We start from the raw sequence: 21,373 nt of genomic DNA, 5'->3' as shown, positions 1-21,373 counted from the left end.
ACCACACCTACAGCAGGAACCGAAGTTTCATAGGCCCATGATAAATATTTGTGAAGTGAATAAGATAGGGCCCTGCTCTCAGAGAGTATACTTTCTGGTTGGAGAAACAGACCATAACAAATTCAGTACATACACAGGAACTCAGTCTGTGGTAAGTACCATGAAGGGAAGAAATTGAGTGATGTGATGGAAAGTAACCACAGCAAGGAGGGGCTACTTTAGGTGGAAGAATAGGTAGTAATCCAGCTGAGCAATGGTAGTGGCTTGGACTAGGGGAACAGCAGTAGAGACAGAGACGTGATGCACCTTTGGTGGTGGAATTATTGATTGGAGGAGGGTAGAGGGAAAATGAGGAAGAAGAAGAAATGAAGACTCGTAAATTTTGACCTGAGCAAGTAGGTAGATGGTGTCATTTATTGAGGTGGGGAAGATTGAGAAGGCATGAATCAAAGCTCCATTTTGAACATGTTAAATTTGACCATTACAGGTCCACATGAATATGTCAAATACACAGTTGGATATATGGGTCTTGGAGCTCAGAGAATTCTGGAGATACGAACTTAGGATTCCTCTGCATATAGATGGTGTTTAAGCCATGGGGGTGAATGTGATTTGAAGAAGAGGCTCAGGTCTGAGCTGTGGGGTCCAACATTTAGAATTCCAATTGAGAAGGATGAGTCTGCAAGGGAAGGCTGAGGAGTATCCAGAAAGGTAAGAGGAAAACCAGGAAGTATGAAATACTGGAAGGCAAGAAAGGAGGGTGTTTTGAGATGGAGCAGCTGGCAATATTTAGAAACCAACGAATAGCCAAAAAAATCAGAATGCCAACTGTCTGTTTTCTTTCGGGTTCCCATTTGTGTGCCCTGGCTCTGGGGCACTTCTCATTTCATTAGAAATTCTCAGCTTCAGACTTCAATTCCCCTTAAATTTGGATCTACCCTAAAACATAGAGAACGACTCCATACCTAACCCAGTTATATTCATATACTAACCAGGTTCCAGGCCTCGAAGATAGGATGGTAGGGGGAAAAAACATAGTCCAGGCACTTGAGGAGCCCTCAGGAGCTTACAGTGTATCAAAGAAGACAAATAACCACTCAAATAAATATATGGTTACAAACAGAAGGGCCATGAAGGAAAAGGATAGGGTGCCATGAGAACCTGTCACAGTGTCACCTTGTTTAGACTATGCATGACATGCTCAGCATCCATCTTTCACACATAAATCTTTACTGTGACATCCGGGACAGAGACTTGGGGGATTGGGTCTAGTCTCTAGCCTCCTATAAACACACCTGTTTCCTCTTCTGTACAATGGAAAGCTGAAAGGTAGACTCGACCACAGGTTCTTCTTAACTTTGGGCCCATGGTTGACTTTCAGGGATACAACAGTATATGGAAAAGTGTGTCTTTTTTTCCTTCTGCACAGTGGGCCCACAGCTTTCATCAGGTCTTTCAGAGGGGTTGGTCCCAAAGAAACCCAAAGTCCTAAGGAGCAGATATTTGCGTGATGTGAGCAGGGAACACAGATAGAATGATGGACTCTGGAAGTTTTTAAGTTTTTGTTTTTAGGACAACATACCCATCCCCTGACCTTTTCAATGTGTACATTGATGGACAAGAATGCCTGATTCCTCTTCTATGGATGGTGAAGTTTAATTACCGTGCCCTACCATTGGTGGCCTCTCTCCAGGAGCAGAATAAAGAAAGGGTCCAACCCCACACAGGAAATATCTATTACCCTTTGTGTCACCTGCTCCATGGTGACCTGCCCTGAGTCCACTTCATTTGACCCCCATCATTCTTGGCTGGAGTATAGACACAAATGTATGTCCATATTGGAGGCAAAATTGGGATATTTACACAATGAAATTTTCATTAGAAACTAAAGGGAATTTCCGCCCTCAAAAGAAAGCACTTTGAGATTAAGTGATGTCTGTAAGTTAGAAATTCCTGATCCAACTTGTAAGAACATTTAGCCAAAATACAGCTGGCTTGACATAGTCTTTAGCACATCGATAACCTGTCTCTTCTTTGTTTTCTGTAAGGAGAGAGATTCACGTGGGTGTCTCCCTGAGGTCAGGTAGCTTTCCAACCCTTGCAGAAACTGTGTCTTGGTTTCCTGCCAAGGATTGGACATACTATGGGAAAGAGAGGCACTTTCTTTGGGATCTAAAAATCTGCAAGTGCATGAGTTAGAGGTTGTGAAGTGTGTGTGGGGTAAGAGGGACAAAGAGGCAGAGACAGCAGCCTGTGCATAGCCATTGTGTTTTATTGGATCTAGTGTATTTCTTATTTTACAAAATATACAGAGGAGCAAAAATGCAAAGCAGTCAACAGTACTCTGATGAGAAAGGGAGCTTCCTCAGGGCAGGGCCCTTCCCCTCAGATCCTGACTGACTGGGAAGGTGAGCTAAATGGGACAAGCAGGTATATTAAAGGATGGCAGCATGGCAGGGATGCTGCTGATGAAGTGGGACCTCGGTTCTATGGTCTCTGCCTTCTAGGTGTGTTCAAGGGCATCTCTGGGTAGATTGAATAAAGCAAGAGGAGACCATAGGTGGGAAATGAGGAGGCTATGTGGGGGGCTGAAATAGAGCCTGCGTAGATCAAAGATTCTAATGAATGCCCCCACACTGGGTTCAGATGCTATGTCTGCCTCCATCTTCCCTTTTCTTCTAAGGCATCCACTGGATGGTCCCTGACTCACTCCATGCCTCCAAGTCTAGAGGAAATGGCAAATGAAAACTTAAATTGTAGCTACCAGAGAGGGTAGGCTGAAACTTTGGCAGGAATCAGCCAGGACGTCTCCCACCCATATTCCCTTGCTGCTACCACCACCATACAAAAAGGAAGGAATGAGAAGAAAAACTTCCAGGGATAATCCAGACATCAGGATCCCAGGCTCTCTTGGGATACTGAAGAGGGTATGGAAAATTTCTGGGGTGTTTCCAAGGAAATAAGGTCTTCTGAAGAGCCTGGAAACTCATATTCTGATGGCTTGGTGGCAGACCTGTGGCACTCAGAGAGATAGCCTGGCATGCCTCAGCTCTCACTGATAATCTCTAGGACTTTCTGCTCTCTACTCCAGCTACCTCCTAGGACCTAACCACTGGCGCAAGCCCAAGATTGCTCCCTTTACATTCTTGTCCCCCCCTCCTACAGAACTCTCAAAGGCCTTGGTCTGAAAGGCCAGTCAGTGCCAAGTACAGAGCAGCCTCTCTGACAAGGAGTCTTTAGGAAAATTGTTTATGGGGTCAGGGATGGGGGAAGCACCATAGCAGGAGAAATTCTGTCTAGTGTTGTGGTTTCTAGAGTGAGGGTAGGAGGTGGAGAACCACTCAATTCCTATAGCAGGGGCACCCTCAGCACTGAGTGTCAGGCAAGAAGGGGGCGGGAGCTGTTGGGAGTGGGATCACCCCGAAGATATACTCTGCCCACTCCCTGACCCTTTCAGCTCCAGTGATCTGGACCACTGAATCCCCAGGCTCTTGGATTCCTACAGGCCCAAGGGCAGGGCTAGGATGAGGACAGACCTGGGAGGAGAAGGGTGAGGTCCACCTGGACTAGGGCTAGAGCATGGTCCCCCTAAGAAAACTGACCCCCTCTCCTGGGGAGCTAGATGACATTGTCAAAGAGCTGCATGGACCTCATGATGTTCTCGTCCTGTAGCCATGGTATAAGAGAGGCAGATAGGAGAGAGAGAGAAAAAGAAAAAGCGCTTGTCAGAGACAGGGAGAGAGACATTGAGACATAAATGGGGGCATCCAGAGACACAAAGAGGCAGTGAGGAAGGAGACACCAGAGAGACCAGAGGTGGGGAAGGGACAGGCCTCTCTGAGTTGTGAAGGAATAGGATTTGGGAGTGGGGTTCACTTAGGGAAATGATACTCTGCCCAAAGGAGCCTTCTCCTGTATCACTGAATCTGGCCCTGAGTTCAGACCAGGGAAATGTGGAGGGCGGGGACCTGTACCTTTTGACACGACTCAATGAATTCCTCAATGGTCACCACACCATCCTTGTTCCTGTCCATCTTCTGCAAAAAAAGGTAGTGGGGAGGAGAATAGGAGGGATGGAAGGAAAGAGGCAAGTAGAACTCATGTAAGTTCCCTACTGGGACCTCAACTCTTTCCCTTCACTCCAGGACCCTGCAGCCTACCCAGTCCCAGGCACCTGGAAGAAGCTCTCCACATGTTCCTTTGGGGCTTCTTCCCGGAGTGCAGGATACGTGTACTTTCCCATCATGTCATAGATGGACTTCATGATATCAAGCATTTCCTGTTAGGAAAGAAGAGGATCCCTCCTCAGAGCCTCCAGCTTCCAAACCAGGAAGCCTAGGGATTAGGGCCGCCCTCACCCCTTGCTGGTGACGCATATGTGGGTCACATGTCCTCCTATGGGCCCTTTACACCTCCTCTCCTGTTCTTCAGTTGCCCTGTGTACCTCCTTGGTGATGCAGCCGTCCTTGTTGAGGTCATACAGGTTGAAGGCCCAGTTCAGCCTGTCATCTATGGTTCCCCGAAGAATCACTGACAAACCAGCAACAAAGTCCTGGGAAGGAGGCAGGGAGGAAATGTGTCTTCAGATACCCTTCACCCCACCCCCTTTCTGGGGTTGGCTCAGAGGTCCTGGCTCTGAAGCCCCAGGCCTCCCTGGCCCACCTCCTCCAGCTCACCTCAAAACTGACTGAGCCATCATGGTTGGTGTCAAAGGCATTGAAGAGAAAAGTGGCATATGTGCTGGAGTCTGTAGAACATGTGTGGATCAGTAAGCTTGGCTTCCATACAGCAGAGGACTTCCTATCTCTGTGGGGCTCCCCAAATGCCTCTTATCATTTGGCATTCTCAGTCCCTCCAGAACCCTCTCCCCACTCAGCCTAGAAATGGATAGCTGCTTCCTCTCCGGCTTTGTTCCCTCACCTCCTTGAGGAAAGAACTGGGAGTAAATCTGCTTGAAGTTCTCCTCATTGACAATTCCGCTGGGACATTCCTGGGGGGTGGGGAGACCAGACTGAGGGCAGAGACAAAATCCGCTTCCACTCACCTCTCTTACATACCCCTCCCAGAGGTTCCCAGAGAGAGAAACAATCTTCATGTCTCCAGGGGGCTCACCATGTGGCTCTTCCAATGGGAGACAAGACTTCTCCTCAGTGCACAATTATAAAAACACAGAAGTAACCTGGGCAGTCTACAGGCTCCGCCTCCTCTCTAACAGGCCATAAGTTCCCCGTAGAAGTTCGGTCTGCGAGGGAAGGTGGGGCTCTCGCTCCCGCTCACATTCTCTCTCTCCCCAAAGCGTCCGGGCCACCTTTCTGAGAAATTCTGGATAGGCCCCGCCCCCCGCCCCACCCCTCGCCCAGTTTGGCCTGGCTTTGCACTCACGTTCTTGAAGCCCCGGTAAAGGACCTGCAACTCTTTGCGCGTGAACTTGGTTTGCTCCTGCAGCTGCTCCAGACCCTCAGGCCGGTGACACACAGTGGACAGTTCAAACTCATCCTCCACGCTGTCTGCGGGGGGGGGGGCAGGGGCGGTAGGGGGGACAGCCGCGCCTCAGGCCCGGCCCCAACGACCCCTATTCAAAATCACCGACCCATCCATAGCCCCATCTCCGACACCAGAGACCAGCCTGCGAGTTCCCCGGACCCCGTGCCGAGGACATCAAGGCAAGGAGAGGAGACGCTGGTCAGCTTCGAGGTCTATCAGCTGGCCGACCCAAGGCCAGGCCTGGCCCCAGATCCAGGGGGTCCGACCTAGCGCTGGCCCCTGGACCCTCGATCCCTGGTTGGAGGGGAAGGCCCCAGTCCCATATTCATTCCAGAAGGGGAGGAATAGGAAAGATGGGTTCGGAGGGTGTCTGAGGGTTCAAGTTCCTGGCCTTCCCATACTAACTCAGATCCGCCCAACCCTGGCCTTGCCCCGCCCAGATCCTTCCCTCCCGCCAAGCCCCGTCTATCGTGGCCATGCCCGAGCCATGCTCCACCCAGCTCCAGCCAAGCCCCATCCAAACCCCACCCCTGCCCCGTCCCCTATAAGCCTTAGCGAAGGCCCCACCCCTGGCCCCATCTCCGTCCCGCCCCAGCCCCCCACAATCCAGTCCCCAGGCAAGTGCCCCGACCCTGAGATCCCAAAGCCCCTCCCTGCCCCCACCAGGAGAGTAAGTCACCTGGGTCCAGCGGGCGGGGTCTGTGGGGGCGGAAGGAGGCTGGGGCAGCTAATGCTGAAGGGAGCGAACTGTCACCGAGAAAGCTGAAGACTCGGACAAACGCAGACACACAACTCACCCTTCACACTCACAGCAAATCTCACAGACCTGCGTGTTACAATGCACACACCCCAGCTCCGCGCGCAAAAGCACACGTAACGAACGAGCACAGAAACACACGAAATAGATCCCACACACACACATGCTTGCAGGACTCACACCTGTCTTTTTTTCGAATCTACCCCCAAGTGAGACCCGGAAACAAACACAACGACATTCTCAAATAACTACAAAAAGGGCCTTTATAGCTTGCAAAATGCAGTGTGATCCTATGAGGTGGACAAAGCCCAACTGAGGAAACAGGCCTAGAGACAAAGCGAGGTCACTCAACTGGGGACCAGGCTGTCACTAGAAAACCCAAATATCCGGGCATCTGGAGGAACGCGGGCTCCATCTGCCGGGCAACGTACAAAATATGACCAGGGGCGGGGCGGGCAGCCAGAGTCGCAGACACTTACCCAGGTAAGCCACGCACAGACCTGCACAACCGCTTGGCCCCCCCACCCCTGCCAAATTGGCCACATCCACTAGCCTCGGGCCTCAGCCCTGCCACACTGTCCACGCCCAAAGGCCCGGGTCCCGCCCATTTCGCAAACTGGATACGCCCACAGACACGGACCACTCCCCTAAACAGCACGCCCACACCTTCCGCTTCCTTACAGAGATGCAGCTACGCTTGCTCATTCTCGCACCAGCCAGTGCCCAGCCGTCGCCCGACACATTGGTCACGCCCACGCACACACACGCAGGCCCGCTCCGGTCACACTGGTCACACCCCACACAAACGGGCCCCGCCCCCGGAAGCACAGGAGCGGCACTTGCTTTCACTGACTGAGGGCAGGGCCTGGGGCCCGCAGCACGGCAGCAGCTTGAGGAACCGCTGCTTCAGCGCTTTTTTAGTGGGCCCTGGAGGGTGGCCTGGGAAGAGAGAAGACCCCAGGAAGGCACATTAACCCCCACTGCCCCTCCGTGTCCCCTCCCCACCATCACAAATCAACTCAGACTGGGGGGGGGGTTTGTTGGGGAGGGTTGAGGAGGGATGGCAAGGGTAGCTAGGGCCAGGGGAGCCCAGTGGGTTTCAGAGGCATGGAAAATCCACAGAGGCGGCTTGGGCACCTTGCATAATGGGACGCAGCCAGGGACATCGAGGGGGGTCGGGGAGAGGAGGTGGCATTGGCTTTAGCGTCTGCTGACCCCGGACCCTTGGCTCCAGTGCTGTGGCTGGACCTCTGAGGGTGATGTCCAACCCAAGAATTGCCTGAGTAGGAACACCTCTCCCACACACATATATAGTGACAGGAGTGGATAGTGACATAGAACAATAAATCACAGAGTGATGGTTGCCATACAGCATGATACCCAGTAACTCAATTAACCCAATGGCCTAATTAAGCAGCCTCCAACACACACACACACACACACACACACACACACTCACACACACTGAACTGAAAACTCCTTAATACAAACATACAAATATGACCTAGGAAAAACATGACACATACAGGCCATCTTACACACAGCATAATCAAACCACACAAAAACACACAATGACCCTGGGACATCATGACACTGTGTTAATGACACAACAGACTATGACCTTATATTATGACACATCAAGATCACCATGACACATACCCATAGCATATTGTGACCTATGTGTCCATGGCACCCAGATACCTAAGACTGCGCCTCACCCACAGAACCTCTGTGTCCTGGGTACGCCCCTTTCTTTTCTACAACTCCTCATTCCCAGGCACCTAGAGTCCTCCTGCCAGTGGAACTGAGTTCCTCATCATCCAACCTCAAAGTGTCCCTTCCCAGTCCTTTCCAGTATGGCTTACTCTTTGAAGGTGAAATTATAGCGAACTCAGACCTTAGAGATGAGTATTTTGGTGTAACGTGGCCTATGCAGAGCCCACTGATTACAATTCCCCTCACTTCCCCTATTTATACGTTTCCTACAGCTATAATTGTATCCTAGGGAGACTCTCGGCTTTCGTGTGTGTCTGTGTCCCGGCTGCACCCGTCTCCAGACTCAGGCCAGAGTCCACCGGACCTGGCGCACAGACTGAGGTCGGCCTCGGTCCCTTCCTGGAGGGGCCCTTCTAGCTTTGGTTGTAGGTTACTCGGGCATCACAACACCCACGCAGGCCCCGCCCTCCCAAGCCAGACTCCACCCTCAGGACAAGGCCCTGCTCCCAGGAAGTTAACAGCTAGAAGTCAAAGCCTCCTCCCCCTCCAATACATTCTCTCACCCTCCTCCGCAGCAGGAGCTATGGAGAAGTGGGAGGGGGAGGGGAGGGGGAAGGGGTGGGCCGGGTAGGGATCGATGGCGGCCTGGCTCTTGGCCCAAGGTTCCATTAGCCCAGACTTTGGTTTCCCGAAGCCGAAGCCGCACCTGGGGCCTCCAGTGGTATAGTCGCCACCAGACCGGGGGGGGGGGGGGGGGGGGGGCGGGCGGGCAGGATGGTGGGGAGTGAGAGGGGGGTAGGCTCCCCTGCCTCTTCCAACCTACCCCTTTTCACACATCCCCACTACGTGCACCCAGGACTCAATTTCCTCTAGGTTCCTCCAGAAGTAGGAAGAGAAGGAGGCTGCCTTCAGCCTACAGGACTACTGGGTTTCCTGGGTAACACCTCTTCCCACCAAATAGTCTAAAGGGAATGGCAAATTAGAGCCCAACTGACTTCATGTTTTTAGGATTGGATGAACCCCAGTTCATCTAGGACCAATCCCTGTTCTTCATCCCATCCCAATAAATGCAGCAGAGGATGGCGGGTGGGCTAGAAGTTTTCTGCTCTTACTGCACCCTAGAACAGGAAATTTATGGACCTTCCTCTTGTTCCCAGCTCCCTTCACATCTTTTTAGTTCTCCCAGGTGTCTACCCTGCAGCCCTCCAATCAGGTTTCTTGCCTGTTTTCCAGTCCCTGGTGGAACTGGGGAACAGCCATGCTATGGAGCTGCACAGTTCTTGGTGTGAAGAAGAGGGAGAGGCCAAAACTCTCTGTATGTGTGTGTGTGTGTGTGTGGGAGGCAGAAATTGCTCCCTTCTCTACCTCCAGTATCACTCTCCCCACTTGACTCTGGGATGGAGTGGAGAATTGATATCCCACTCCCAGTGTCTAAGCCCTGGAGACCATTCTGCCCTTGGATGCTGAGAGGAACTAACTGGGAGAGGCAAGGGGGCTTTTGGGAAGTAGGGTCCCTGATCTAACCCACACCTTCACCTTCCTGCCAGAGCTGATCTGTAAATGTCTCATTCACGGTGTTCCCTCTCCTGTCCCACCAGAACCTACTCCCATCCTAAGCCTTTGGTATAGAGCTAGTATATTTTCGGGGAACTCTGGGGACAGCCATGCACACAATCCGATGCCCAGAGGCTCAGCCACATACCTTGTCCCCATTAGGCACAGTCACCTCTACCATCTGACAAAGCCACACACCCGGTCACTCTGATCACATCCCTGATACACAGGCTCACACAGTCACACACTTTGTCCATTCTTATCACACACATGAACAGACACACAATTACAATCCCTGTATCTCTCACATACTGAATCCACACACACACACCTGCAAGGATGGATGTGTGGAAAATCACATGTCTTCAGAGCACTGTTGTGGGCCACTGGCCCCAAAAGGGACTCCCCAGAAGTCTGGTGTTATCTCATGATCTCTGGAACCTCCTTCCTCTACTCCAGATACCCCTGCCTATCTCCAGACCCCCCTTCATATCCCCCAGACTCCCCTCACCTCCACACCCCAGTCCTCCCATGCTGTACCCCTCATCATCTGCCCCAAACACCCTGTCCCCTGGCCCTCTCTCTTCATCTCCTTCAGACACCACCCCCCAGATTCCCTCCTCACCTCCCCCCAGATCCACTCAAGTCCCTCTCTTTAACCTCTCCCAGAAGTCCTGTTCCAAACGCACCCTTCCTCACCTCCCCGAGATGCCCTATCCCATTACTAACCTGCTCACCCCTGCCCCCAGTCATAAAAGTCAGAGTAACTCCCCCCCACCCCTCATGCTGTTGGCGGCTGTCCCTCCAGCCAGCAGCCCGGACCTGCCCAGATACCTAGGTTACCTTCCAAGGAGACAGGCTCAAAGAGGCCAAACTGCTCCAGGACCTTGACAAACAGGGCGAGGACCACCAGCACAGCGACCATCTCCAGCCCTTCCAGGTTCATGGTGGGCCTGGGGCATGGCCCCCACCAGCTGAGGCTCAGATAGGCCTGCCACCCTCCTCACACCACCTCCCCCTCAGGCTCCCCAGCGTGAGTAGGACCGCCCGCAGCCTCCCTCCCCTTCTCCCTCCCAAGATCTCCTCCCTCTCCCCACCCTCCTCACCCCGCCTCTGCCCCATTCGCCTCCCAGCCACAGCCTCTTCCTCTTCACTGGCCACCTCAGCCTCTGGACTGGCATCTTCTTGGGAGCTTCGGTGTGAAGGATATGGGCCAGGCCAGACCACAGGAGGGAGGCATTGGCCTGCTTCTGTCCCTGAGGACAGCTTCCCCCAGATACCCTGTGGCTACTACGCGCCAAAGGAAGGGGTCAGACCCAAAGGAAGGGGTCAAACAGAGGAGCTGTGCTTAGGGAGAAGGCAGGGAAGGGGCAGTGTGTATGTGTGTAAATATGAGCTGTACATATGTAAGTACTAGATGTATGGGTCAGAATATGTTATGAGTGTCTGGGTGTTTTCTCGTGTGTATGTTCTGTGTTTGTCTGTATGGAGAGTATGTGTGTCTGTGTGTGTTTACATGATTGTGTACCTATTAGGTATGTATCTTGTATATGTGGGTATGTGACCTGGGTGTCTATGGTCCACGTGTGTGAGTTTATTGGGGTATTTCTGTGCATGGGGTGTGAGGTGTCTGCTTTAGTAGGACTGTGGGATGTGGGTCTGAAGACTCATAATATGGATGTGCCCTATAATTAGGAGTATGGGTCTATGGTGGTTGTGTAATTGTATCTGCATGAAACTGTATGAGCATATAAGAGAGGAGAAGGCAGTGACCTCTCCCGTCAGGAGGACACCACAACCATCGATTGCGGTTGCCATGGAGACCGAGGCTGGAAGCACTCTCTTCCCACAGGCCACAGACAGGGAAACTGAGGCCCAAGGAGGGAGGATTGGGTCCAATAGCCTGGGCAGGAAAAAGGCTGCATAGTCCTGTCACGACCCTCTGGAGAGGGGACTTATTTAGTGGCTTTTGGGACCAAGAGACTCAAGCTCCTTGGGAGAAGAGGAGGGACTGTGCTCTTCTCTTCCTCCTGGCTGGGGCCTCACCCAGGAGCTGCTAAAGCCCTGCCGGCTCCTTGGGAACCATTTTTGAGTAGATGTTCTCCATCCCAGGGTAAGAGGGACCCCACCAAAGGTGCCACCCTCCCACCCCCAGCCTCTCAGTCCCCTAGAGTATTCCTGGAGCCTCTCCCCCACCTTTCCTGCTCCTAACGTGGTGGTGGTGGTGGTGGTGGAAAGTAGGGGGGTGGGGAGAGGCCTGCAGAGCCAGTGCACTGAAAACCGGAGCGGTGGAGTTACTACACAGCTGGCTAACATTGGCTAAGCACTCACTATGTGCTACCGTGTTTCCCTGAAAATAAGACCTAGCCAGACCATCAGCTCTAACGTGTTCTTTGAAGCAAAGTTAATATAAGACCTGGTATATTATATTATATTATATTATATTATATTATATTATAAGATTCGGTCTTATATTAAAACAAGACTTGGCCTTATATTAATTTTTGCTCCAAAAGACGCATTAGAGCTGATTGTCTGGCTAGGTCTTATTTTTGGGGAAACACAGTCGATAGTGTGCTAGGTCCTTACAGACATTGTCACATTGAATTTTCACAATAAACCTGGGAAGGAAGTACTATTATCTCCACATTACAGGTAGTGAAACTAAGGCAAAAGGAGGGTAAGCAAATCTCCAATATCAGTAACATCAGAGCCTCAATTTTAACTCAGTCTGACTGAGCCTGCACACTAACCCACCACACTACATAGGCTCCCTTCTTAGGCAGCTTGACCGCCCAGTAATGACCCCAGAGGGAGCCCTTCCTCCGTGTCCATCTCTGGAATTAGTGTGTCTGAGCCCCAGTAGTGGGTGGGGGTCGGGTGGGAGCTGGTCCCAACGCTTCAAGTGAGGTTCACTAAACTGCTATTCTACAGGCCACCACTGGGGGTCAGGCGTCCATTTCACACGACCTTACCCAACATCCCAGGAAGGTGTGGAAAGGAGCACTGGGAAGGATGGTAGCTTTAGGCAGGCTTGGTTCTACTTCACTCTCCCCACCTCCCTCAGGAAGAAGTCAACTCAGGGACTTCTTTCGGTTTCTCACACCTTAGAGATTACAGGTTTACAGGGGAAACCAGCAAACATCTTCCTATCACAGTCCAAATTCTACATCTGGCATTTAATACCCTTCCCCTTCCCCTCCTCAGCAGATCCCTTTTTTTTCCAACTAGTTTGGCTCCTCACTGTCTCCCAAACACACCAAACTTGGTGCTGTCTCTGTGCCTTTGCTCCTGCTATTCCCTCAGCCTGGAATGCCCTCCCTTCTGCTCTCCTATCCTACAGTTCTTACCTACCTTTACAGGCAGCTTAAGTTCTCTTCCCTTCAGAGCCTCCAGTCAGTCATCAGTGGGCTCCCACGTACCTGAATTTCTACTGAACTCAATGTTGGGCCTCAAAGCTGAGCACCTAATTCTGTAATGTTATTAGTAGAAATAGTAAAAGGAGGCAGTAGAGCATGGTAGGTAATAGTGTAGGCCAGGTTGCCAGACTCCCTGGGTTCAAATCCCAGCTGCTGCCAGTTGCAATTAACTGGACAAGTTCTTAACTTCTGTGTGCCTCAGTTTCCCATTTCATATGGTTGCTGGGAGAAGTAAATGAATTCATACACAGAAAGCTGTTAGAATAACTTCTGGCACAGAGTAACTGCTGAAGTGTTTGCTACCATTACAAATAATATGCCACCCCCTCCTTACAAATCTATAGCTCTTAACAATTCGCAAAGCATTTCCATAAACATTGTTCTCTTGATGGCTTTGTATGACAACCCCACGAGGTAGGCAGAGTGAACAGAATTGTATCCATCTTACTGATGAGGTAAATAATGCCCAGAGAGGTAAAGGGACTTGCTCAAAGTTACCTAGCGAAGAGAAGACGATGCCCATTTGAACCCACATCTTTCTGGGTCAATCCTGCTTCCTCAACTAGATTCCAAGTTCCTAGAGGGCAAAGACATTAAAAAACTGGACCTATACAAATTGAATGCCAGGCTCTGAGCTGGTACCTGTGGAACAAAGGTGAACCAAACAGGGCTCTGGCTCCCTCTGACCAGGGAGAGACAGCTCACAGAGGGAACTAACTATAAGGCATTTATTCATTCAAAATATGCCTCCTACATGACAGAATTGTTAGGCAGGCCGTGAAATGAGCTATAGTAAAAACTTTCTAAATGGAAGGCCAGACAAAACTTGGAGAGGGCATATTTTCAGCTGGTTCTTAAAGGATGGCTAAAATGTTAACAGTCCACCTTAACAAAGGGATCAACATTTACTGAGCACATTTTGCGTACTAAATAATTTATATATATTATCTAAATTAGTCCTCATACTAAACCTGAGAGGTAGGGTCTATTATTCCTGTGCTTACAGCTGACATGGTCAGAGTGAGTAGTAACATACCCATGTTGCAGATGCAGTTGAAGCTCAGAGAAGTGATTTTCCCAAGATAACACAGATGCTAAGAACTGGATAAAGACTTGAAACAGAACCAATGATCTTCCAGGTCCCTCAAGCTATCTTTCCAAAGCACGTAGGGGTGTCAAGGATTCCTGGGTGGCTGTAGTTTAGTTTGTGTTGGGGGAATCATGAGTGATAATATGAAAAGTGTTCAGGTTCCATGGAGCCTTGGATTGAAAGAGGCAACACAGGTGCACTCCCTGCTCTCTGCTGCTGACTCACAAACGGACAGATTGACAAGCTTACAGCCAATTGCCCTGTCCCTGGACCCTCCACTTCCCTCTCACCTCTACCCTCAACCTTCAGAGACCTTGACCCAGCTTCACAGGAATTCAAGGTCCTAAATCAATCAGGCCTCTGATGGGAGAGTCTGTCAGAAGTGAAAGAGTGAGTTGTTTTTCAGGTTCTCCCTTCACCCCACTCTAAGACCTCTCAAGTCTCAGGGCCTGTGAGAAACTTGCCCAGATCTGTTTTCCCCAAGCATCCCTGGGCCACTTAGCTCTTCACCCAAAGAAGCGAAGTCTTAATGGAAGCACTTTAAACAGGGTAAGGGTTCAAGGGAAAACTATCTTGAAGCATTAGGTGGGCCCTCCCTAGGTCCCTCAAGTCTCACCACAGAGATATTCCTGTCATTTAGTTGTTCAAACCTGGAGTAATACTGCCTTATGGGGGGACCCAGCCTATGCTGCTGTCCTACTTTCTCGCCTGTCCTTGCTCCTCCAGTGAAGATCCCAAAGCCCTTCTCGGTCCCCCATCATCCGTCCATCCCCAGCCAGACCAGAAGACACAGCAGCCTCCAGCTGCATCAGGTGATTAATGAACTCCCTAGCCCTTCGGGCTATTTTGGGGCCTGGAAGTCATTCCTGCTATGACAGAGCTGGCCCCGCCTGCCTCTAGCCATCTGTCACTAGAGACAGGCCCAAGCAGTGGGTTTGGGAGATTCATGCTCCCCAAAACACTTCCAAGTATGACTCTGGCTCAGCCCCATTTCCCTTTCTTCTGGTGAGCACATAGCAAGGAGGGGCCTGCTGTACTCCAGGGTCTCAAGTGGATACCATGGAGAGAGCCAGAGAATTACAGATCCCAGAGTGTCATGGGGCCAGGTTTTGGTCTCCCCAGGCCAGGTGGGGGAGGGGATGCTGGGTGCTGTGGGCCCTGCCCAGGCAGTCCTACGGAAACCCAAGTGGAGGTGTATGCAGACCTCAGCAATACCATATGATACACAATCTCCATGGCATAAATTCCACAAAGCCCACACCAAGGTAAAACCTTGCGAAGGCTACACAACTAACTTAGTGTGACTCAGGAACTCCCAATCCAACTCTAAAGCATAGAACTCCAAGTACACGCAGTCTCAGTGTCACAGAATCCCAAGGATGTGCAACCGCAGGGAAACACAACCCCAGTAATCACAACCCCATTAACACGTACTCGCAGAGATAGACAAAATGGTGACATACAATCCTTATGCCACACAAGTCTATCCATCCCTTCATGCATGAACTCACTAGCTGAGTTCACGATGGTCCAGTTCCACCTCAGGACTTTTACCTTCTGGACACTCACCCAGTCATCTTAAGATCCCATTAAATTAAGCAAAAGGGCTGTGCCTTTTTCCTGCTCTGCTACAAGCTTCCTCCTTTTGTCCCTGTGAGGGACTTTGCCCCTCACATCCACCTGCTTGAGGCCCCCTCCTCTTACCTCAGTGAGAAGCCCTGCCCCCTCCTCTACCATTGTGAGGGACAATAATGCCCTTTCCTTTCCTCTTGAGGATTCTTGTCTCCTCCACCTGCTCTGTAAGGGATCCTATTTCCAGCTCCACTTCTGTCAGGGGTTTTGCCCTTTAAATCCTTTCCTTTGAGACATCCTGCTCCATCTGTGAGGGGCCCTTTCCCTCCCCACCTCTGTAAGGCTCCTATCCCACTTCGCTCACTTTTTGAGGGGTCAACCCCCTTCTTCCCTTTCTCATACCTGGCGACAGCGACCCAGTCACCAGCTGGTAGAGGGATCGCGCTGCCTGCCCCAATGGGCTCCGGCACCTGCGGGGGCAATGGTTCATGGTTCCGCCGAGAGCACAGTGGCCAAGCTCCGCCCCCAAGGCCCGGGGTGGTCGGGTCTCCGCCCCCAACCCGAGTGGGCCCTGCGTGGGCGGCGCGGGAGGGCCGGACGGGCAGGACCAGGATCTCAGCTAGCAGTCTCGTTCCGTTCCCTGCCTTCTCCTGGCCGCACGAGGGGGACTCAGCCTGGCCCCATCATCTGAAGCACCCGCCCCCAAAGTTCCTAGACTGGGGCGAGGGATGGCAGGGGCGGGGGCAGCGCGGACTCTCCTTACAGCCTTCTTTTGGAACATTTTCAGGATTTTTGGTGGGGAAGGGGGCACTCACTGGTTTTGAAAAAGGAGGTGGAGGGGAAATGAATTTTTATCTTTCACTGCTCTTCTTCAGCCCCTCCTTCTCTGCCTTTCACACCCCTCCTCCTCCCATTTTGGTAGAAATGAGAAGGGGTAAGAGGCCACAGTTGTCATGGAAACTTCCCACACTTCCATACTTCCGGGACCAATGGGAGAGGGAGCAGAAAGGAGGAGGAGGAACTGGCCAGTGTATATGGGTGACAAAGAAGAGGCGGCAGGGATGTGCCCCTACTGGTCTCGGTCTCCTGGCACCGAATCCCTTTTTCTCATAGCTGATTGTGTTCTGTGTTCCTCTGTCCTGCTCCAGTGCATTCACAGACTCTCCTATCATATGCTGATTGCCAGCCAAATGCGTCAAGAAGCTCCCCTCCCTTCACACCCAAAGTAAACCCCTTCCAAGACCCACTAACGCCTCCAGACTGCTGGGTTAACCCACAGCAGGGACATCCCAGTCCTCTGAATGGGATCCCGTATTTTTGGCTTAAAATCCGACATCTACGAGGCTTCTGGAGAATCACCTCTGAACTCCATACAAATCTTGCCACTTGATTTGGAGACATCCCCATTCAGAATCAACTCTGCAGGCATGGCTCTTCTATGACCACACGGGGGCGCCCCAGTCCGGGGAGCAATATTTATGGCCAGAGGAACGCGACTCCAAGATTCCAGGCCCAGGGATCCGAGCTCAGGCGTTGGCCAGCCAGGTCCCAACTCTCTCATCTTCTCCAGTCCTTTCTTTGCTTCCAGCTCGGACAGAAACACCGCTGATCCGCTGACTTTTCCCACCCCGCCGCGCTGCCAAGCTGCTATGCAGGGCTGGGAAGACCAGAGGGGTTAGATGCAGGGCGGGGTGGCTCACGGACTTTTTTCCCCTTTGAAAGTCTTCCCCATCTTTGTTTTGAGCCTGGAGTGGGAGTGGGTAAGGAAAACGGTCGGAAGAACCCAGGGTGCCCTGAGGTATGACTTTAGGGCCCCCTCCCTAACAGCCTGATGGGCTGGGGCTATGGGAGCCAAAGACTATCCCCCATGTCCAATCCCAGGAATCCCACCTGCACACAGAAGGAACCTTGGGATCTCCGTGGCCGGGCTGCACCTCCTCCCGGAGCGCTCTTCAGCACCGCGGACAACGACTCCCCTTCAGGCGTCTGCTAAGGTCCTCTCCAAGAACCCTGAGCACCCTGAGCTTTAACACAGGGGGCATCCCAACCCATTTGTCTCCTGCTATAAGATAAGTCCTCCTTGGAAAGGAGAGCTCCTGGTAGTCCTATTTCTTCTTTCCAAATCGTGTGTAGAGCTATCTACAGACAGGAGGCTCATTAATGTGGAAAACGATCCTTGATGCTTGTCAATATTTGACCTTTCTATTTCCCTTGGGAGGTAGGCAGGAAGTAGTATTCCCCTATTTTACAGACGAGAAAAGTGAGGCTCAGAGAGAGCAAAAGTCATACATAACTGGTACTCACACTTCCATTCCTGCACCTTCCAATACAAGTGCTTCCCTCCTTCACCTAATTAATCTCTGATTCAAATAGCCAAGTGGATAGGGGATGAGTCCAGTAAAGGAGAGAATCAAAGCAGGAAGTAAACACTGACTAATGTGGTGCTGAGGAGGGCCCTGGGGCTCTTACAACTCTCAAGGATCCTGAGATGATGAGAACAGAGTTCAAAGCAGAGCTAGACAGTTGGACCTTTAAATTCCATCCAAGTTTGAGACACATTTGGGGCCTGCCTGGGTGGAAAGGCTCCCCCTTCTGAGAGTCTTGGCTTAGGAACTAGGACCACACCAGGGTCAGTGAGTGAGGGAGACACTTTCTAAAGGCATTAAATCCTAGTCTTCTCCCCCATCCCTAAGTCTTAACCTCACTCTGCTCAGGACAGACAAGGATCATATCCTCCCTCCACTCCCTACTTGTTTCAGACACAGGTGAGACGGTCTTCCTCCTCTCATTCTCTATTGGAGTTCTTGGGCAGGCTGTACAATGAGAGAAACACACACGAACATGGAAATGTGCACATGGTGTCACCCACACAAAAACATGGATCTGCCTACCAACCTAGGAATGTGCATAGGCACAGATGTACTGGTCTCACATACCTCCCCAATCTGGAAGAGACAGAGAGGATGCCTGGGCAGCAAAGTGGTTTTGGGGGGGGTCACTTATAAAGGGAGGCCATATGGCACCTCCCAGGCCTAGAGTTTCTATCTCTGGGTCTGGAGGGGAGGCCAGAGGGTGTGTTTTCCTCCAGGTTTGGGTGAAATTTGGGAGGGTTGCTGGGGGGTTGAAAGAGCTTCAGTTGTAAGAATGATCTCTGAGTACTTTATAGGGGGGCTGACCCAGCACTAACCAAAGCCTCCTCACTGTCCAGGTGCTGCTCCTGGGGACCAGGCTGGGCAGCTGGACCCTAGAGTCCCTCGTTGGGTCCACCTGGGCTATTTGTAGAATACGTGGGGGAAGCAGTGGTATGCACTACAGACCCCCTTCTGCACCAGGAAGCCAGAGAGGTAGCTAGGGTAAGACATACCACAGACACTCACAGAGCCCCACTGAAGACTCCACTACGTGAAAGTACACAATCAGCATCAAATGTCAACATAACCCGCATGGTCTCACAATCACAAAACATAACACAACCCACCTTAACAATCGCTTGCCCCAGGAGGTTCACAAAGTCTTACAAAGAGACAGGTCACCATAAAGTGAAGCCCTAACACGTTCTGGAAGTCACATGTCACAGAATCACACTCAAAGTCGAGTTGCACATAGAACAGAAACACATAGTCAAAACAACTTCATTAGTACAATCAGGGTGCTACACAACCTCACTCAAACATCTGACAAGATCATACAATTGCACAGCCACATATAATCACACTCACCCTGGCTGTCACCAAGCCCAGGGCACATGGCAACCAGCTGTGGGAGGCACACACACATATACACACAGACACACACAAAGAATGACAGGCGCTCACGCACGTACCACCTCCCACTCCAGACACCCTCCTAGCATGGTGTCACACCCGCCCACACCTGCTGCCTCTCTCCCCCTGCCCACCTGCTCTTCCCACCTCCTGCCACCACCACCCCTGACCCGTGGGACCCAAGCTTTGAACTCGTGTCCTGGGGCCCAGAACAGCCGGGAGAGTGCTTGGAAATGGGGCAGAGTGTGGGTAAGGGCTTGGCCAGGGTCAGAGGCTTAAGGGTCTGGGGGGGTGTAATCTACCCTCCCTCCCACGACCCCCAATTCACCCACTCACCGGTGAGCTGGTCATAGGATCCGTCCAGGTCTCGGGAATCGGACAAACTCTCCTTGCGACCCTGGCCCCGCATGGCCCCCGGCGCCCCACTCCCGTCCCGTCTGGGCCGTGGGAGGGGGCGCCGGGTGGCCAGGATAGGGCGCTCACACGGCGCCCCCTGGCGGCGTAGCGCGCTGCAGGGGCTGCGGGCCGGAACAGTCCGGGCTGGGGCTGAGAGTCTACGGACCTGGTCGGGGTCTGAGGCCCACCCGGGGGTCGTGGGGCAGGAGCAGGAGGGAGGCTTGGGCAGTAGGTGAGAGCAGAGCTGGAGACACAGCCGAGCTGAGCGCAGAGCCGGAGCAGAGCCGCCTCTCTCCTCCCGCCCCCTCTCCGCGGCTGTCACCGCCGCCTCCCCCCTTTGGCGCTGCCGGGATTGGCTCCCCCTACCCCCGCCCCCTCCTCTTTGCAGCTCGGGGGAGGCACCCGGTGAAAGGGTAAGCTGGAAAGAGCAGGGAGGAATACTGGCTCTTCAGCAACACTACCCCCTAAACCTGAAGCCATGGGTCTTTGGGGTACAGGATAGCAGGGTCAGAAAGGCCCCACAGTGAGGAAACCCCGCCCTCAATTCAAAGGCACTCAGGGTTTGTGTCTGAGTCCCCTGTTCGTCAGTCTCCACGTTCGCCCCTATGTTCTCCTGTTCTCCCGTTTATGGGTCTCTGTGGCCGGCCCGTTCCCACCCTACGTGGAGGGGGCTGGAGGTGCAGAGGAACGGTCGACCCGGCCTTCAATAAGGCTCATCTCAAGCCAGTGGACTACTTTTCTCTTACCGCAGAAGGACCCCAACCCTCACTGACTCCAGGACCCTGGCTCTGGGCCCCATTCACTTTGAGCACCTTCTTCCCTGATCTAATGACCCCCGTGGGCCAACTGGGAAGAAAAGAGCGAAACAGATCAGTTTCCCAAGACTTTGTGTTTTCCCAACTTTCCTGCCCTTCTCTCTCTCGTCACATGCTCAGTCCTAGATTACTTCTGTTTAACGTAAGATTTGGGGAGCGACTAAGGGTGAGGATCCAAAGTGGGGAATAAATGTTCTTGTTAGGAGCCCCGTTCTCTTAGATGAGCTCCTTTTCTGAAGTCAGAGGCTTGCATAAAGCTGACTACCTCTGGCTCCCGGGAATGGCTACTGAATGACTGAGCCTATTTGTCCGACCTTCCCCAGGATGCTGCCTGGGATCCTAGGCAAGAGCCCTCCACCCACCACCATGAGGATGGAGGGGAGGGAAGTGTCTGGTGGGTCTGGATAGTATGGTGGCAGTATCCCAAGTAATCCCTACCTGCCCAATGGCTCCTTTGGAGGAGTAACCTGTGGTGACTGAAAGCTTCAGCTAAAGTAACCCCAATACATTTAATCTCTTTAATTGGATTTAATTTCCAAGCACTTGATTCAATTAACCCTGGAGGAATTATAGTGGGAGTTCAGGCATGAGAAAGGGACAGGCAGCCAAAGGACACTATCTTTGGGAGCAATGCCCCGCTCCTGGCTCTCCCCTGGCTCTGGAAGATCTTCCAGACTTGGCAAAGACATTGGGGCAGGACAGAGCACGGGAAGCAACTTTTGGGGTTGGACTTTAGGAGAGGATGGGACTCGTTTGGAGTTCTTAGGATAAGGTGTATGTAAATGGGTCAGAGATAGGTGGGCCCT

At 52.1% G+C, this 21,373-nt stretch overlaps 1 protein-coding gene across 18 annotated transcripts; it reads right to left on the bottom strand.

Moving 5' to 3' along the window:
- Window positions 1-2,254: 2,254 nt before the first annotated feature.
- On the bottom strand, window positions 2,255-20,091 carry KCNIP2 (potassium voltage-gated channel interacting protein 2). Of its 18 annotated transcripts, none has more exons than XR_012498446.1 (11): window positions 19,693-20,059; window positions 7,085-7,180; window positions 6,164-6,217; window positions 5,383-5,507; window positions 4,921-4,990; window positions 4,677-4,747; window positions 4,445-4,552; window positions 4,161-4,279; window positions 3,975-4,037; window positions 3,603-3,666; window positions 2,255-2,725 (listed from the first exon to the last, which is right to left on the bottom strand). XR_012498446.1 is itself a non-coding variant. In XM_074339145.1 (11 exons), the coding sequence occupies exons 4-11, from the start codon at window positions 17,151-17,153 to the stop codon at window positions 2,504-2,506; spliced, it is 966 nt and encodes a 321-aa protein (XP_074195246.1). In that variant the 5' UTR covers window positions 17,154-17,249; window positions 17,483-18,405; window positions 19,071-19,149; window positions 19,693-20,091; the 3' UTR covers window positions 2,255-2,503. The 18 variants fall into 18 exon arrangements, 17 of the variants coding, with proteins under 17 accessions (XP_074195246.1, XP_019580534.1, XP_074195250.1 ...); XM_074339145.1 differs by lacking the exons at window positions 3,603-3,666; window positions 6,164-6,217; window positions 7,085-7,180 and adding exons at window positions 16,952-17,249; window positions 17,483-18,405; window positions 19,071-19,149 and having other exon boundaries at window positions 4,175-4,279; window positions 19,693-20,091; XM_019724975.2 differs by having other exon boundaries at window positions 4,175-4,279.
- Between the last annotated feature and the right edge of the window lie 1,282 nt (window positions 20,092-21,373).

The sequence above is a fragment of the Rhinolophus sinicus genome, linkage group LG07 (assembly GCF_036562045.2).
Source record: "Rhinolophus sinicus isolate RSC01 linkage group LG07, ASM3656204v1, whole genome shotgun sequence".
NCBI classification, from domain to species: Eukaryota; Metazoa; Chordata; class Mammalia; order Chiroptera; family Rhinolophidae; genus Rhinolophus; species Rhinolophus sinicus.
This window is presented reverse-complemented; position numbering and strand designations above follow the sequence as displayed.